The 20073-nt window shown below is 36.2% G+C and overlaps 1 protein-coding gene across 1 annotated transcript in view; it reads right to left on the bottom strand.

Moving 5' to 3' along the window:
* The window catches only part of MYT1L (myelin transcription factor 1 like), a 124664-nt gene extending 106616 nt beyond the window's left edge, over positions 1-18048 (bottom strand). Inside the window, 3 exon segments of the mRNA XM_042818586.1 lie at positions 17416-17478; positions 17778-17811; positions 17994-18048. Coding sequence (XP_042674520.1) covers positions 17416-17478; positions 17778-17811; positions 17994-18048 — 152 coding nt within the window.
* Between the last annotated feature and the right edge of the window lie 2025 nt (positions 18049-20073).

Here is a 20073-nt window from a genome sequence, read left to right as displayed (position 1 = left end):
TATTTAAAAGTATTTATGTAAATAAATCAATATAATATCTGATTGTTCCCGGACTTATGATGTCACGGATGGGCTTCATCTCTCACCTACCCCTGGGCTGCTAAAATCTAAGCCAATTCCAGTCATCTTAAGCTCCCTTTATAGTCAACTCACAGGAAGTGGAATCTCACCTTTCTTAGACACTTTGAATATCTCCTTCAACTAACAAAATGAGACTTAATGGTGGTTTAACTTACATTTCTACCACTAAGGAACCCGATACATTCGAGAAATCCATCCCATTAGACCCTCTCATTGTTTTTACTATTGTATGTCCATCTCCAACAAAGATAATACTTAGCAGATTTTAAGAACAGGCACCACAATACTTTGTTAAAGAAAAAAAATAAAGCTTACTTCCTTTGCACACCAATTGTATCACTAAACAGGAATAATTCTCCTTCTCTAACACCTATCTTTTGAAGAACACCTGCATGACACATATCAGACAAAGCTGTAGTTGCACTCAAATCCTACAATTACACCCATCTCAACTGTGTTCACGAGCCAAAAGCCACAATGGACTACATCTTATTGCCAGACCTGTGAATATAGGGACTGACCAAAAACACTAGGATAGCACAAGGAGAAGGTTTAATGTCTCATATTGATTCATTAGATGAATGCATATAATCAAGCTTTTCTAAGTGGCTATTGATTCTGAACACTTCAGTGTTTCTGTTGCTGTAACCTAAATATGTAAAAATGGAAACATGCAAAGCCAGTGACCTTTTCTGCATGAACTCAAAGAACACTGATTTCTGTAATAATGTCAAATTGTAAACTCCACTCCATTCCAGTTTAGACATCTAAACTGGAATAAAAACACTCTATTTTTTCCACAGATAAAATTGAGGTTGGCTAACTCAAAGCAGTATCTAGAAGCTGCCACGACATCCATATTTGTGTGCCTCCTGAGTGTTCAACTTAGTGGTAATGACAACTCTGTTCACAAGTAGAGAGCAGGGAAGGTTCCTTTTTCTTCATGATAACAATATAAAATGGGAAAATTTCAGAATCAATCGTTCACCAATTTGAAAGGGTTAGAAAACGCTGCAAGAATGCATCTATCAGCTACAATGGATCTTTATATAGTCACAAGGTTTGAAACTTGGACATTATACGAAACATTTCTATTTCAACAGGTTAAAAGCAATTGCTTTTAAGAAATTCAGCATGCTTTGTTCAAGCAATCACAAATCAAGAGAAATAAACTGCTGGACATCAAAGACAATTCATGTTGTTATACTGTCAATCATTTACCAACATGGCCAGACACACATTAGTACAGTCAACACCCTTAGACACAGACTCGATTGATCATATTAAACAACAACACAACAGGTCAAACTATCATTCCAGCATGAACTTACGTAGAGTAACAAAGTATGCTGTCAGTTATTGTATCTCTAGTGTAAGGCTACTACAATGAGACTGTCAGCTCCTGTTTTCTATCTGAAATACGCCTTCTGTCATCTCTACATAAAAAAACAACAGCACTGTCTCCCAGCTTCATTTTAACCAAGAACGACATATGGCACAGAATTAAGAAATACGATACACCCATTTTCCTGTAACTATAGCAGTAAGTATCTTACTTATCCAAAAAGCAAACATCTAGGGAATATTAAAAAAAATAATACTGTGGGCCAGCCTTCTAATGCAAGCATGTGTCTATCATCAGCTAACAGCTGAAATTACAAGGAAAAAAAAATGACAAAAACCAAATGATACAAGATGCAACCACTTCAGTGCTTATGTACTGGATTCTCACCTCCAGAATAAGCTACAGGACACTGTTCTTTGTATTGCATGGTTGGTAAGGAGTCATTCAAGTGTGAAATATTTTACATTCTGGTTGCTAGAGAATTGAGATGTTTAAATCTTTTTATTTTGAAAAAAGAAAAAAGAATGTGGCTTTCCACAGCACAGACAACATGATTAGTCTAAGACAGAATAGAAATGACAGCATTCCCTGCACTTTACTGCATTATGAAACTGTAGCTATAATTAATTCTCTTTAGAAAAAAATGTAAACCATTATTAATATGCATTAATATATTCACAATGTGATTATGAAGGAGCTAAAAGGTTATTCTCTACATTATCTTTTAAAGATGCCTTTATTCTTGATGTGTTTCACACACAAAAACACATGCACACACATACACACAAAAACAAACAAACAAATAAAACAAACAAAAAAACCCCACACAATAAAAAAAGATTGGGAAAGATTAAGATCATCTAGTCCAACCATCAACCCAACACCACCGCGCTCTCAGTGCCACATTTACCCTCTTCTTGAAAGCCTCCAGGGACAGTGACTCCTCCACTTCTCTGGGCAGCCTGTTCTAATGGTTTACCCACTCTTTCTGAGGAGACTTCTTCCTGGTCTACTGGTTGGTAACCCTACCCATGGCAGAGGGGCTGAAACTAAATGACCTTTTCAACCCAGGCCATTCTATGATTCTATGACTCTAATATCCAACCCAAACCTCCCCTAGTACAACTTAAGGCCATCAGCTCTCATTCTATCTCTAGTTACCTGGGAGAAAAGACTGACTCCCACCTTGCTACAATACTCTTTCAGACAGTTGTAGAGTGGTAAGGTCTTCTCTGAGTCTCTTCCAGACTAAACAATCCCAGTTCCCTCAGCTGCTCTTCATAAGACTTGTACTCCAGACTCCTTGTCAGCTGTATTGCCCTTCTTTGTTAAAGATCCAAGGCCTCTTGTCGCCCTCTTGGGCACAGCTATTTCAGTATTATTTAGTTTTCAACTATCGCTGGAGTATCAGCAATTTCTATCAGAGATGCTTTAGAGCAATTCAAGGCTCCTTCTATGCTCACACATTAGTCCTGCCCTAACTTTTGCTCTGCGTGGCAGTAATAGGGTACATTCATCAAGAGACAAAAATATAATGGCTTAAGATTTTCAACACCATAGAAGTAGAGGGCCATTATTGGGGAGCATTATTCTCCCCTCTGAGAAAATGATGCTCCATCCACCTGCCATGACTTACACCTTGAAAGGTGTGTATTTGCTTGTGCTAACAACCAATCAAAGTAGTCTCCTTCTGCAGCGCACAGAGATTGCTTTGTTGTAGTATCAGAGTCCTGCAGGCAGTATTTTTGCTAAGATAGAAGCTCACGTATCTTGGATAAATTGGTTGAATATTATTGGCAGAATTAAAAAACAAAACTGTCTCTTTGACATTCAGTTCATTTTTTTCTCTCAAAGTTTTATTCATGATTAGAATAATTAGAAATACTCTGGTCTAAAAATAAAAGCTTACCTACTGGCTTAATCACCTTACTCCAAAAGCCAGATGCCTAGATATGGGCCTTTCCCTTAAACTAGGCATTTTGATACATCTGATGAAAGGAAAGATGTCCATTCAGGCCAAAAAATTATAATTAAATTCCATCACATTCCAGCCCAGAATAGTGAAGCTTCAACTTGACTCATACCACAATTAAAAAAAAAAAATACTACAGTATATAACGTTACTTATTATATCTGACAGTGAATTCTATTAGACTGTAGAAGAGTCTCTGGAGGAAAATGAAAATAGCCTCCCAAGGGAGTGGAAGCCCCACACAGCATGATTTAAATGTGGCAGCTGGGCTGTGGGTGGAAATGGCGGTTTCCATTGAAAATCTGCTGCCAATATACCTCCTATGGCTAGGTTTCACAGGAAAATGAGGCAGTTATCCTTCTCTGAAGATCAGCCATTCGGTTTTAAAGACGAACAGACAGGAAAGGCAGCAAGGATCAGTGAGTGAAAAGAGAAAGGTCCAGAATGACATACTGTCTAGAAACCAAAACGTAAAACTGGGAAATGGCTGGAATAATAAGCATATAGCGAGAATATGGCAAGAAGAGGAATAGATTTTTCAGTTCTAGAAGATGAAAAGCAAGTTTTTAGAACATGTATACCACTTCAGCTTTTAATTATTGCAATACTTTGATGTATTGGATGTTTAAAACTTATGTCTCATTGAAAGGCATTTAGCAATGTGTTAGTCATTTTTAAAAATGGTCCCTACATAATTTGGGGCATAGATCATCAAGGGGAGCAGTTAAATGCCATCAAGCTTAACTTTAAAATACTTAAGTTTCAGTGACTAAGTTCCTCACTAAATAAATCACCCAATGGGAACATATAGGTACGTGAGCATAGGAGTCTCTATATTCAGCATGCTGACTGTGGTGTAACTATGCTAGGAAATATGAAGCACCATTAAATGAGCATTGCTGAAATCACTTCACTGTCATGGCTGTAAGTCTGGTCTCTCCAGAGGATTCTTTTAATCACCAACCTAGTTCTTTTTCTCTCTCCTTTTCTGTTCTTTCTAGAAAACCTAAAACTCTCTCCTGTCCATAGCATGGGCAGAAGACAGCCTCATCCTAGCCAGTCTTTACCCACTTTTTAGCAAGATTCTGGTTTGGGAATCAGCATTGTCCTTGTTCCTCAGGCTGATGTAGAAATTGATGGAGTTCTGCTTCCTAGGTTAGCTGGTCCAGAAAGGGGACATGATGACTATACTATAGAAATCAGAATTGTGCCCTGCATGTTAGGGTGACAGAGAAGGCTTTCTTTCTCTACTGGATCAGGAGATTGTGCTGTAATTATCTGTGGTCTACAAATCTGAAACGTTCTAGCCTGTAAAAAGCACTGAGCTACATAGCTCAGCTAAGCTGGCAGCACCTCTGAGCTTACATAAATGCGTCTTCCATTACCAGTTTTATTAACTGCACTCAGGATTTTTTTCTTTTACATTTCAGTACCAAAGTTCTCATTAAGTTTTGCTGTGGAGGTTTGTGCTTATATTTTGGTTTAGAAGTGTAAATGCTTTCCATGCAAATCAAATGCAGAAATGTAACGGTAGAACACTTCTCTCATTCTGTAGCAGGTATATGTTCTGAACTGAAGGTGGAATAGCAATCAAAAAATATTTTAATGTCCATAATACTTAGAAGGAAAGAATGATCTCCATTCTTGGAGATATTCCAAAGCCACCTGAGCACCCTGCTCTCAGTGTCACTGACTGAGCAGGGGTTGGAGCTGATGGACTCAGAGATCCCTTTCAACCTCAACCACTTTGTGACTTTGTGATGCTGTATGTGCTGTGTAGACACTATGTCAGTTCAAGTTCTCAGATACTGTGCAAAAGTATACTGCAATCTAACTAGCAGATTATTTTTTCCTGTCTGTGAATCAGAAAATGGTAAATTTCATTATAGCTTAATAAACAGGAACTGTGATGTCATGCCCGTTCGTAACAGCCAACATTTTTTTGTCTTCTTGGGGAGTTCTTGATTTTACAGACTTCTAGATCAGAAACACAGTCATTTTGGTTTGAACAGACCTTCAAATCACCAAAACAAACATGAACTAGACTAAGCACATCTCGTGTAAGAGGAAAAAAATCTAGTCCTGTTTAAGCAAAAGATCTGTTTAATCCATAGTACACACAGAAAAGTAGGGGGAAAAAAAAACTTACTACCAAATTCAATTAACCATGATTGTTCTGATGTGTTTCTACCCAAGCAGTCCAGTAGAGCATGATTTCTAAATCTGACTGACAGCTATTATTTTCAATGAACGATCACAATTATAGTAGATAGAAATACTGAATGCTTTCCCCATTTTATAGTTCTGCTTAAATGCTAACATTTTAAACAAGTTAGTCAATGCCATTTTAACTGTTCAGTCCTTCCTCCTACATCCTGTTAATAAGCAAGCAACATTCATGTTAATAAGGAAGCAGCAAGCCTGATTTCTAAGATATGAAGTTAAAAAAGTAGTCAGATTTTATTTGTATTCTTTCTAAAATGGTATTTGTTTTATAATTCTGACTCAATTCCTGAGTCTGTCTTTCTGTGTGATTTCTTAAAGTCTCTTTTTAAGTCACGAGTTAAGCAAAGCCAGGGCACGTCAGTTCTGAGTGTGTCAGTATATCCAAGGAACGCTGAGGTGCTGTAGAGACAGTGCTATGACTCAGAAAGTAATAGACTTTCCTTGCCAGTAGCACTGAAAGAAATTTTTAGCTCACCATTGAGGAAGGGACAGAATACCATAATGATAGAAATACCTTATACTGCATGAAATTAAAAAGGGCTAAGTGTCTGTGGTTTAGGAACCAGAAGTGTTAATTCCAAAGTCCTTCTTGAAATTAAGTCACACAATTACATTGTCAGAGTTATTTCTACATTTTCAGAAGGGCAACCTCTCCTTTTTTTTCCTAAGCTTTTTCTTTTCCGAAGTTGCTATGACCAGTCCTGAGTCAATGTGTTATTGCAAATAAATTTCAACATCATAAGAAATACGGCCCTTGGTGTCATTTGAAATAGAATACTTAACATCATAAGATACATTGAGGCTATTGTGTTAACATTTGTGAATTGATTTCAAATTAACAGTTCAAAAAGATTTATAATGATAAAATATAGTTATTGTAATACTGGATGTCTGCAGAGCAGCCATCCATCTACTTGGGAATTTTTATCTCCTATTTCCCTTCACAAGTAGAGGACATCTAGAGAATTCTATGAGAAATAGGCTTCAAAAATAGACCACACTTTTTCTTAGTGTGGTCACTAGTAACACGCAAATATCTGTAAGACTCACATCTTAGACTGTATTTATCACATATGTCACGACATACTCTTGTTGAAATGACTGTCTGCTTGTCCTTTTCTCCTGAAATAGCTCTTACAGTTATTAAGAAGCAAGATACTATTAATCCTAATTGATGATCTTAGAAAATACCATTACCAAGCAAGTCCTATGCATTAAAGATGCACCATCATTTCTAGGACATGCTTACTGTCACTACTGATACTCAGAAACAAATACTTATTTGTTAATATTTGTATAAATGAACTTTTAATATGAGATGGATGGACTAATGTAAAAAGCACTGGAGTAGAATTCAGAGGCATGACTCAACTTCTGGCTGTGACGCAGATTCATCATGTGGTAGCAGAGTCACGAACTGCTATTTACCAAGGGAATTATTACAGCTCTGTTTCTACGCAGAGCTGCACAGTGGAATTCTAACATCCCAGCGAAGTATGTATGCTCTTTGCCTATTTGGGGAAATATAAGCACTTACCACACAGAAGAATTTGGATGCAGAATTTGGAATGGAGGAAGCTACTTCCTGTACTGGGGGATTTCCACTCATAGTGAAAGTACCTTAAGCCTTCCTTTTGTTCTTACAGAAGCAGATGAATTCAGATGAATTTTCAGTAAGAGATCATCAGAGAGGGAATCTCAACCTTAACCATTATGTAATACGAAGCATATAGGAATGTGTGAGAAATTGGTGTTTAATATTTTTTTATTTTATTTTATTTTTTGCTAGTGGTAACTGATGCTTCATTTTACACATCAAAAAAGACTGCTTGTTCAGAAGGTTGTAGCAATCTGCACTGAGAGCACCCACTAATGCTTCATACAAAAGACAACATTTACGTGATCTTTATTGCCTGTGTAGACTGAATTCTATTTCTCTTTAAAATCGCTTTCTGTCTTCCATATGAAGTACTAATGCTGGGTCTGGAATTAGGGCTCTCTATTCTCAGTGTTACAAAACTCTTTCCTTTCTTTTTTGGATGCATTTTTATCCATAAAACAAACGTAGATGAAGAACATTAGGTAAAAATTCATCCTGACATACTAACATTCTTTACAGTAAACAGAAGTTTTTCTATTAAGTTCTATCTAATTTATAAGGAATAAAATAGCGAGTGGCATTTTTACAGATCAAAAATTGGACGTTTTTGAAAAACTACACTGGAACAATCAGATACACAATTAGAGATATAATAATTATGCTTAGGATGCAATATGAAGTATGTATCAGGATGCCATATAAATGTTTCTTAGCAGCACATTAGAAATTTTGAGAAGTTTAGTCTTACAGTATAGTTCTATAAGTCTATAGTTACACATCTGCTTCGACTTCATTTGGACTGGGTGACTTAAAGGTGAAGTGAAATGCATGACGGCTTTTAGCTTTAGCCTTTATTCTGAACACTTACTCCCTGTTTGCAAAACAGATACGATTTTCCCCTGGAGACATTACGAGGATGAAAATATGCAGGTGCACATTACAGGTGGATTTCTTCAACAAGTATCAGCTGAAGAGAAATCATTTGTTCACTATTTGTTCATATAATTTACTGCCCAACTCATTACTTTAAATAATAAAAAAAAAAAGTAAAAAATGATGGCAGAAGTATCTGTTTCATGTCCCGTGCATCTGAACCTTAAGATTTAAAGCCAACTGCTTTAAGAGGCTGACACTGGCTCTAAATGTCAACCATTTCCTGTCCTATCTCATTTAGCTTTGCAACATTACAAATTTTATGAAAAATCATTGATTTAAGAAACAAGCTTGAATTCAGCCACAGGAATATTTACGGCATTATACCACCTCCCCATATGTACCATTCATCCTCAAAGTGCAGCACTGCTGACTCCTGAAAATCGCAAAAAGGCATAAAGTTCTGTAATCCCTTTCCATGTAATCAGCCAATTTCAAAATTTGCCTGGGAAGGTGATTCAGGTGAGTAGCCAGGAAACTGATATGGTAGGTCTACTCATCTGGTTAAAGCAATTAGATTTTGCAAAGTCCTGAGCTGTATAGTGCTGAAGACGTCGTCAAGAGATATTTAACCTCTGGGCATTTGACTTTGTACAGTGGATATATTTACTTAGATTTATTATTATCAAAGATGTCTCAGGAGTACCTCTCCTTTCCCTGTCCTGAGCTGACACTATGAGAAGCAGTACTTCATACCAACCACTAATAAGAAGTGAAGTCTTTGAAAGAACTGTCTCAACTTATTGAAAAACGTCAATGCAAGTCTTTAAAGATATATCAGTGTATTTTTAGGAAAACAAAACAAAACAAACAAAAACCCTAGAAGCACTATTCTTTATTGGCTTTTTCCTTTAAATGTGTTTTTATTCTCTTACTTCTTCACTTTTTTAATTCCTCATTTCCCTCCTTTATCACAGAATTAAAGCATTGATAAGGTTGGCAGGGACGTCTGGGTCCATCTGGCTCAACCTCTGCTCAGGCAGGGACACACAGCACCAGGACTAAGCAACTTTTGAAGATCTCCAAAGAGGAGACAACACACCCTCTCTGAGCAGTTTATGCCAATGCTCTGCTAGCATGGTCTACTGATTAAGACCATTCAGAAGGTAGATAGACCTTCATTTCTGGTTTCCTTGTATTATACTAAGTTTCTTGTAATCTTTACATCCTCTTGTTACTCCAGGTAATACCACAGTGTCTGCTCTCTTGAAAGAAATATCTTTTACTACTATGACCCTGCCAATTTTTAATGATTCTAGCAAAATTCAGGTAATTCTGACTGGGGTGGAGAATAAGGTTTTAGGGCAGTGGTATTCTTAGGTAGCATGCTTCCACCAATGGATATTTTTTTTTTCCAAGTCATCTATGTTAGCCATATTATTGTGGACATTGGATCAAAGAACAAAATCAATTTTCCTGTCTACCCAGCTGCCAGTATACATCAGTCTTTCTCCTGCCCCCAAAACCTTGACTTGAGAATTTTCCATCTACACCATTTCCCAATGACACAACAGCTGCTCAGAAAAACATGCTGATAAGAAGGATATAGGCTGTTCCACAGGACCCAAAGCCCGGAGCACAAAGCTACTCATGACTTTTCTGGTTTAGTGTAAGGCTAGTAACTATGACTGTGTCATCCCTAAAATACACAAAAACAAACAGATGCCTTAAATACTCTGATCTTTTTAAATCTCAGAGTCAGTATTATTACAGAAATACATGAGGAATAAATTCACAGAATAGGAAGAAGTAATTCACAAAATTTGGAATAGGGGAACTGGAGCTGTTTCTAAATGTAAAATTGCTGTATCATTACAAATCAGTTATTTTTTCTCTATCTTACAGAAAAAGGTTTTTATCCGGAAAGTATGAAGTTAGAATTCTCCTGATGTCAATGCTCGCTTAAGGGCCTTCATTTAAATACCAGATAAATACAAGAGACAGAGTTTTGGGCCCCATATATGCTTCTTTCTTCACATCTTAAGGTGCTTGAAATTCTCTCTTTGTTTACAAGTGGAGCAACAGATGTATATGTAGATGAAATGTGAGTAAACTCTGTAGATCCTGTTTCATCAAGAAAAACACAAATTATTCAAATAATTTATCTGCTAGGAGAACAAAATAATCTTACCAGTCCAACTAAATAAATTTCCCATAGGCAAAAGAAAAATGTATATAGTACTCCCAAGATCTTCCTGAGGAAATTGATCTCCCCAGTACTACTGCGTGATCTTAAAATAATGATAATAAACAAAAAAAAAAAAAAAAGAAATTTATTCCTGCATAGTTTTCATTTACTTTGTGGTTGACAGTGAAACCTCAAAGTAGACCTTACCACAGAAAACACTTCAGTTGCAAGTGGACTGCTGCATAAGCATTCTCAGCACCCACCACTTCAATATCATTTCAGCAGCATATGAGCCTAGGGACCCGCAGCAGAAAGCTCATCCAAAACCTGCTGTTTGCTGTCACTGTACATTTGGGGCAACACTCTCCTGCCTTTCATTTTTATTATTCCCCCTTTTATTAGGCTAGTACTCCTGGCACACGAAGATCTGGAAACTTCCTGCCACTGAAATTGCTATTCCTAATCCAGAAGGTTCTATGAGGAATTAAGCAGTGGCTCTTTTGTATTGGAAACTTTAGACAACGGCTGCTAGCATGCAGAGCCACACACCAATTGCTGGTGTACATCTGGTTGATATTTCAGACCCAACTTTGTACCTTCCTAATCATTAATCAACAATCAGACAAAGAATATATTGCCGAATCCAGACAGCAGCCAATACAGATCTCTAATACATTATGGATTCTCTGTCAGCACATTTATTTATTGTTTGCAGTGTTCTGCTTGAAAATCCCTATGCTCTTTCATTTTATTTATTTATTTGTTTATTTATTTATTTTGCTCTTGCTGGATTTAACAAAGCAATGAAGCTCCATTTATTAACTTTTTTTTTTTTTTTTTTAAATTCTGAACAGTGAATTACATTACGTAAATGAAAGAATGAAATTGCCTGAGTACGTTATTATCCTCAGGTAAATATCTTGTAGATCATTTTATCATTATTTAACGTTATATTAAAGTTTGTCTCTCAGCTGAGAGGGAAATAAATATACATTTGTCGACACTTCCAGTATTCAGTGGGATTTTTCACAGTACCATAAAGGCAAGAAACAATAAGTACCTCATTGTTTTGTGGTTAGGTTTTAACATAAATGCATCACTGGACCTCGGGTTCTGCACATCATGCAACCATGCTCTACTATCACATTAATGTTAAAATATCTATGTCCCCGGTTCTGATTTATAATATCATTGACAAATACTAAAAAGGACAAGCATGCCATAAAGTTTATGGATGGAGTGATGGCATGCACAATGGTATCCTCATAAAGAATAAAGGGGGAAAGTTATTTATTCTTGCGGATTCAAGAACTAAAATACAGATAGACTGGCTGCGTGCAAAGAATTTTTCATAAATATCCCACAGTGCACCCTGTTGTACAGCAGCCATACATTAATTAGAGCATTCAGCAGACACTGCAATGTGTTACACTCACCCAAGTGAATCTTCATTTTTCACATGCAGGGCCTTACTAATTAAAATCAGCTTTGCAATTAAATGTGGAAAATTGTGTTAAACTTTCAAGCATGGTTTAGAAAAAAATGCACTTATTTTTAGGGTATTTTATTTTGATGCAAATGAATTTTCCATCAAAGTGAGACTAGTAAAAGGGAGGTATGAGGATTTCTCTTTTTTGTATTATAGATGCTCCTCTCAGTTGCAAGTTGCAATGCTCCACTATCTCTCTGCCAGTACCTGGCCCTGTTCCAATGCTTTTAGTGAGTGCTATCTGTCAAGGCATGAATAATACAGCCCCTAGGCTGTCGGCAGAATTCAAATGAGGCATACATCAGGAAGCAAGCACTCGACTTTAGCTCCAGAACATGCTCCTGTGAAGACAGGCAATTATTCACCCACGGCTGCAGCCATGGCAATCAAACTGGTGGGTGAAAAGGTATATGAAACGAAAAAATTTGAATAAGAAATATGGCACAACAAGTCAGAGAAATTCAATAATTTTCTAATAAGAGAGAGACATTTCAGTCTTTTAATTTTGAAGTTTGGGAGTCGAAATTATTTCTCTCACTCTGTTCTAAAATATAGATGACTTAACTATGGTATATAATGCCAACGTAATACATACAAGGGTGTGGGGAAATTTTCATGATCAGAAGAATGCTAAACTCTAAGGTATTTATAGATTTAAATAAATCTGTTGTACCGAGTGTCAAATCTCATGCTCAAAAATTGAAAGACAATCAAAACAATTTTGCCTGCATAATGTAATACATAGAAACATACGGCCTCAAAAAGCAACAAAGAACTGGCTGATCTCAAGGCATTTATCGGTAAAGTAAAACACAGCACAACTTATAAGGCTGGGGACAATTCATATACTATAGAGCCAGGCATTATTCTCCTCTCCTCACTTTTGAGACTTGCTTTTTTCCACCACAGAGATTAATGAAAAAAAAAATCCTGTGCAAATGCAATATGAGTGGAAGACAAGTTGTGGACAATTTTTTTCGTAGATGAAATCTATAAGTTGCATTATTTCATCTGAATTCTTATTTTCATCAAATTGAAATTCATTATATAGTGAGAGCTCTATTGGTATTTCCATTTTAAATTTGAAGGATGTGTCATTTGACCCTAATAATTCATTCTTCACTTAAATTTGATACATAATATTTCAGAATAAAATTTCAGACAATGGTTCTTATCTGTTTTCAAATTCACACTTATAGAAAGTATGTGCATTAAAAGAATCCTAAATTAATACATACAGTTCTACATACCAGCTTAAGATTCTTTTTAGGGATCCCATTTATTAAAATGTGTTTTCTTCTGAGGAATGCCATATTTTGCAAGTGATTAGTCCATTAAAGAATTTAATTGCTTTTGTTACTGGAAAAATAGCTTAAGCAACATTAAGAAGCTTTTAAAATAGGCCACTGCATGTAATTAGTTTTTTGTTTTGTTTTGTTTTGTTTTTTAGTGGAAACTAATTACAATTTTCACAGTCTATTTACATGAAAAACCTTAAGCATCTACTGGATACATGATGTGTTGTTTACTTAAAAAAAGTAATGCTAAGTTCATCCCAACATGGTAGTAAGCAGTGCTTACAAAGTCACCACTCTCATCTACTTGGTAAATAACAGGCCATAGTTGGTGCTCAGTTACTTTAGAGAACCTATGGATTTTCTACCTGCGTAACTTGGGCACAAAGTTGGACTTGCTTTTACATTTGTATTAGTATACACAGAACATGAATCCTTTTGTCTTTGAAGCTGAGCAATGAAACTGGCCATGTTTCTTCTAATTGCAATGCAAGAACACTCAAATCTTAATTTTTTTTCTTTAGACATTTTAGCTGACGGACATCCCAAACACAGTGCTGAGGGAACGGTGCGAGTGGGCAGTGTTTAACTGCAATATACTGAGGTGGGCTGATCACAGCTAAAAGCATTCAAAGGATCTGGAACACATTTATTGTCCAAAAATAATATACAGCTTGGGAAGTGCAAGAGAGCTGTTCATTATCATGCCACTCTCCACAGTGGACCTGGAAAGCTACTAAGGAAATAAAATAAACAGTATTAGGAGTATGGTCCAGGGAGAAACTCTGCTTTTCACTCCTAAGATCGGAATTCTTTTCTTGTCTCCACAATTAACTGAATGTGTTTACGTCTCCCTCTCTCCCTTCCTCCCTCCCTCACATATCTTCCACAACTCATGCCTTTCTTGTTGCTTTCTCCCACAAAGACAAGCCTTTCTTTAACAGCATATTCTAGTTGATATCAGCTACCTGGAAATACAAATGATATTTGTGTAAAGTACAATACTGAGGCACTGCCTCTTGCTGTGCATCCCAGCCAGTGCTGGAGAATCCATGGTCCTTCAAGTTTCTAGGTATTACTAAAATGGAAAAATGATAAGACTGCTCTTAAGACACCAATTTTGAGCATTTTCCTTAATGCCCAAACCTGGGATGCTTTCTGAGCTTTGTATGTAGTCATTTGGGAGAGATGCTTCCTCCAAGTTAATTTTAAAGATGCTAGCATCTTGCATTTAAAACTGCCCAGAAGAGCAGCTTGTCCATCTTGGCTGACTTGATAGCATGCCCAATTAGCAAACTAAATTAAGCACTGCACTTAAGAGCTAAGAGTATTCACTGTCATGCAATGTTTAATTTTACAGTAAGATCTTCTAAAAAAAAATCCAAAAAGATGGAAATGATGCAATAAGCCACTGACACTCTTATCCTACCCTAGAACCAGCCTTGCGTTTTGCACCTCAATGGCTTATAAGGCCTGCTTGTTTCCTTGGCAAAGTCTAGCACTGCACAGTTATGTTGTAGATTTGTGAACTTGTCAGCAGCCCATTCATAATTAATTTCATAATGAAACATTGATAAAACTCTCCTTTGACTTCTACTTGATATTTTCTCAGCAGAACAATGTCTCATCCCTAAATTTGCCTGAAAATTTGAAAGCATCTTTTTGTTTCAGTTGAAGTTTAATGCAGCATCTGAACATTTTTTTCACTGTAATATTGGTAATACAAAGATAAAATTCTATTAACAAAAATTAATTGAAAACATAACAAAACCAAAAATTCCAGAGAATTCATGATGTTATTTAAAAAACCCTCGAAACAGTATAGAGAGCCCTGACTGCATCTAGTGAAAGCAAATACATTTCATTTCTTATAAAGAGTTAGTCTGATATTGTGAATGGAAAAGTCTTAACCTCATTAACCTCATGCTCCATGGGTCTAAATGGAATTGAGTTAGGCAGCACCTGAGTGCATAAAATTTATAAGTTAGTCTGATTTCTTTGGAAGAAATGTTGGAGGGTCTTTCCCACCCAAACAAAAAATTAGAAGAAAAAAAAAAATTCTTTCAAAAATGTTCAAAAACTTTAAATTACTAGGTAATTTTACTAGGAAAAAAAAAATTGCTGTTTCAGGAAATAGGTGTGTTGTATGCCTCAACAAATAATTTTTGTTTTCACACTAAATGAGACATACATTAGTTAAATATATTTTGATTAGTGGAATGGCAATCAGAGTGGTAAGAAAACAATTTAAAAAACTTAAGAATTCGTAAGAAGAAAATAATTTCTGATATATTTCCAATTTTTATTTTTTCTACATCCACCCTAAAATTTCACTTAATTAACAGTTCTAAGATTCTATCTGTTTGTGTACTGGCAAAGAAGAATCATGTTAAGAAAAAGTATGGAAGTGATGCCTCAAGACTGCCTGTAATCCTTTCCAACCTTGTATCTTTCCCTTCTTTCTACCCCCCAAAAAACTGATATCAGGCAAACACAATTAAAAGTTAGAGTAATTCAGAAGAAAAGTTAGATTTTTTTTTTTAAGCTAAGAAATTTTGTTCTGTGTGGTTTCAAAATTACTGACAGCATGCAAATCCCATGAAGCATAAAGAAATGAATGTAGTCACAATCTTGTAACTAGAAAGGACATTATAATCATGTATTTTAACTGCTAGCTCTTCATGAAATTTCTGAAGGAAGAGAAGGATTTGGTGCCATTCATTAATTACTGATGAAGCTTGCATTTACATGAATAAAATGGAGAAAGAAAAACATGGTTTGAAATGAGAAATCACTATAGTTTCAAGAAGAGTGGTTTTGGCTATACAAGTATCAGTGCTCCAATTTAACCAAAATCCTTCAAACTATCAAAAAAATATTATGATTGAAAAAAGGATTAACAAAATAAATCTAAATAAAAATATTTAATGCTTCATATTTTAGAAATGTAATTCAAAATATTTTTAGTATCTGGCACTTCCATTTCTTGTTTTAATTTTTTAAGTATTTTCTTGATTTGTCCCTATGCTTCATTCATTGTTAACACCGAGTGGACTGATATCTCACTATTTTGCATTTTGCATTTTTCAGAATAGGATACAACAGGATAGGACAAGATAAAACAGGACAGAACAGAACAGAAGTTGGAAGGAACCTACGAATATCATCACGTCCAACTGCATAATTTCCATTTAATTCATAAAATGCATGTATCATCTCTCAAATTTGGTGCTTAATATGCATTCTAGTAAGTGTAAACACCACGAATGCTTTAAAATCTGAATAAGTCGATAGTAAAAAAGTTGTAACAGGAGAATTTAACAGTAGTTTGAACACATTTATCTTCACATGGCCAAAACGTCGGCCACTTAAAACAGTCTGCTGTATAAAATGAGTTAAATGAAATGCACTGCAAACAAGAAAAATTAACGTGTCCTCTAGCTTAAACGTTGATATTTTTTTCAAAATAATACATGAAGGATTTAGTAAATGAATGTTTCTTTATACAGACATACAAGGCAATATTGAACATTCCTATTGCAGACAAATTTAAATATTGAGTTCTAAATTAATTTGAAGCACATGTACACACGTATAACATAACGCTATTATTAACATAATTATATTATTAACAGTAAATGGCTAAACTTATTTTCCTAATGGAGATCTCTCCACGTATCATAGTTCAGAATCTCAAGTAAGTATATCTATAAGTATAGCGTAATATTTGAATCCATAGATCTTATTATCAATGATTTTGTCTTAAGCTTTTGACCTTTGAACTTAACCCAATCATCAAACGCGCAGTGTTCAGAAGCTCTCATTTACTTATGAAATTCATTAAATAACAGAAATCACAATGGCACCAACATGTCAGCAAGGCCAAATTTTACTTTGCAACATATGAGCTGCATGAAAAAATTGAGAGAAGGCTGAAAACAAGAACAAGATTCCTCAAGCAAAAACTTGGTTTAGGTTTACGTGTGAAATTCACCTCCATGGTTAAGATGGACAGAGTGGTCCTGTGAGTATTGTAAGAGGGCTTAGGACCTGACCTCATTTGCATTTGTAAAGTTTTTAATTTATGTGATGCTTATGCTTGGTAGAAATTTCAAAGGTTTTAAATAACACAGTGCAAAAAAGACAAATAAAAAGCACTGCTTAAAGCAAACAAAAAAAAAAAAAGGGGGAGAGAAAAAAATATATGAATCCAGACAGATTCTAGGTCTAATTTCAAATTTTTATCATTGTTTGGTTTATCAAGGTCATGCCAGCTGACTTGTTTTCATGCCAACTGACTTGTTTACCAAATCTCTTCAATAATTATGAAAAATTACAGATATTACCTTCTGTGCCTTGCATATTTGCCACTAACATGACCACTGCCATCACAGCCAGGCGTGGGACAGCTGCAAAAGGGAGAGAATTAATTATAAAGGTGCGGGAGTGCTGCAGAAAAATTATACTAAAAGCAGGCAGGAGGTTTTACAGAAATGGAGGGCAACAAAGACAGAGAAAGAAATCAAATAACTGAAGGGAAAAAAAAAGAGGGGATGCTTTTTATTAGCAAGTCTCGAGGGAATTAATTTCATCAGTGCAGCAGGGCATGAGCAAACCACCAATGAACTTGAAAGTGCATTATACCCATTAAAAGGCATGAATTTTCTAAATTGCTAATGGGGATACATTTTACACTCAGAGCACTAACCTGAACAGCTCTTGTATGGCTGGTTCCACGGGAACTGCAGAGAGATGGAAAATATATAAAGATTTATCATCTATTACAAGTACCCCTCTTCTACAGAAAATTACCAGAAAGGTTGTGTAAAAGCAAGGGTCAGAATGAATCGTGCTAAGAGATTCTGGACGATGAAGGTCACCCTGAGCGGGGGCCTTGAGTGATTTACTGAAGCAGGAGACGTACCTCGAACACCTTTGGAGCGTGTGCGATGGCGCTTCTCGTCTGCATCCACCTCCATCTGGGAATAGATTAGCAGGCAGTCAATGTTCTTATCCTGCATGCACAGACTATCAATGCACAGACTGATACAGTCTCTCACACAATTTATTGACACTATTTTAATTCCATTTTATCCCGTAAGGGAAAGTCCACCTTACAAAGGATTTTTCGGATCTTTGCGTTTGTTTAAAAACAGAAAATGCAGTAATTTGTGCTTTAATCAGTCCATTTGCATGCCCTGATTTCATAGCACATTTTATGCAACAAATTGCTAGTTCTTCCTTTCTAAAGGGTATTTCTAACAGAGAGCCTCGGTAACGCCCTTATTTTGAAACAAGGGCACAAAAGATTTCTATACAGTTTAAAGTTAAAAGCCAATGGGACCCATACTATGGGTTGCTTTCTAACCAAATACGTTGCATTGGGAGAGGAAAGAACAGCGACCAAAAAGGAGATAAAGAGTCATCATTAGAACTTCACAGATTTCTTGTCTGTTTGTATAGCGCTATGACCTTCGCAATGTTTCATTGTTTAGATATGTATTTCCAGATTCAGGAATGTGCTCACTCAATAAAAAGGTTTAAATCTTTACCTTCATTTTATAAACACTGTTCCTATCAGACATGACTCCTTTTGCAGTGATAAATACACAGAAATCTTAAATCTTTCCCAGGTAGGGGCAGTGCTGCTGAATAGAGCTGAAAGCATAAACATTGATCTGTAGTAGTTACCATAGGGCCACAAGGATTTTCCTGATCTTCACATACAGTTGTCACTAGATTTTTAAAGGTGAAATTGCACATGCTTAGTAGTGTTTATAATATTGTACAATGCAAGCAGATTGCACTGAATTCTGTTAAGAGACCATGTCCCTGAAAATCTATGCAATATCTGCATTACCAGCTACTTTGCATGCAGAAAAAATGGGACGGCAAGATGGATCTGTGGTAGTTTATACATAGAGATGATATTAAAAAGGTCAGGAAGCACAGGCACTGACCTTGTGGCTCTGGTTCTCTCAGGAAAAAAATAAAAACAAGTAGCAGTTTAGAGCTCCCTCAACTCATTGTATCACAGGGAAAGAGCCAAAGCAATAAAACTTGTGGGTGGCAGGCATTTAGCGGAAAGAAAGGACCACTTCCACAAGATTCTGTACTGCCACTTTAGCTCTGCTTCTTGGTATTCATCACCTGGCTCCTGACAACATGATTTATTCCACTCTTTAGGGATGACCTTCTAAAATAAGCACAAATCACAAAAGCTACTACAGCAGCAGCCTCTACTTAAGGGGCTTCAATTCCAGTGTGTACCCCTGCATCATCTAGAGTGTGTTTCATTAAGATACTTCTGTATAGCTGTGTGAATATATATTTAAAGCTTTGGCTCCCATCATAGTCAACCAGTGGCATTATCTGAGGTACTATAAGGTAAACATCAAGCCTCCAATTGCCAGTCTAGAAAGATACAAAAGGGCACATGCAGATCCTCTGCTGTATTTGTTGACTCTCTGTATATGTTTTAACCTCTGGTATCAGAAATGGCATTTGCTGTCTGTGCCTGAGTAATGTGCCTGTGCCTGAACTTCACCCACTCAGCATCGCCTTTAGAGCTTAGGGAACAAGTCCTCTCATCATCTAGATGCATAGCTTTAGCACAGGCTCAATCAGACGGCAGGCATCTCTGCCTCCACTGTATAGCGTTCTGTTGACTCCAGGATACCTGGCATGCCTCTGGATACCCACTATGATGCCAACACTGAACACAGTCTGTGTCTATTCTATACCCTGAGTTAACAGATCACACTTTGATGGCTCTCAACCCTTAAGTCTTGATGTGAATCAACTGTATGTCCTAATTCCACACAAATACTTTGTGAACTTGAGTTTCAAAATATTCAAGGACCTACTGCATTCCTGTTGCAAAGTGAATGTGTCACTTGCAATTTCTGTCAGGAAAATATTGAACAAAAAATGAAAACAAAAATGAACAATGATGGTTTCCTTTTAAAGGAGAACTATATATGCAGGCCAAAAGGATTCTGTAG

Source organism: Centrocercus urophasianus, unplaced genomic scaffold, assembly GCF_019232065.1.
Source record: "Centrocercus urophasianus isolate 14NV4802_14NV808 unplaced genomic scaffold, USGS_Curo_1.0 seq_10, whole genome shotgun sequence".
Lineage (NCBI taxonomy): Eukaryota > Metazoa > Chordata > Aves > Galliformes > Phasianidae > Centrocercus > Centrocercus urophasianus.
This window is presented reverse-complemented; position numbering and strand designations above follow the sequence as displayed.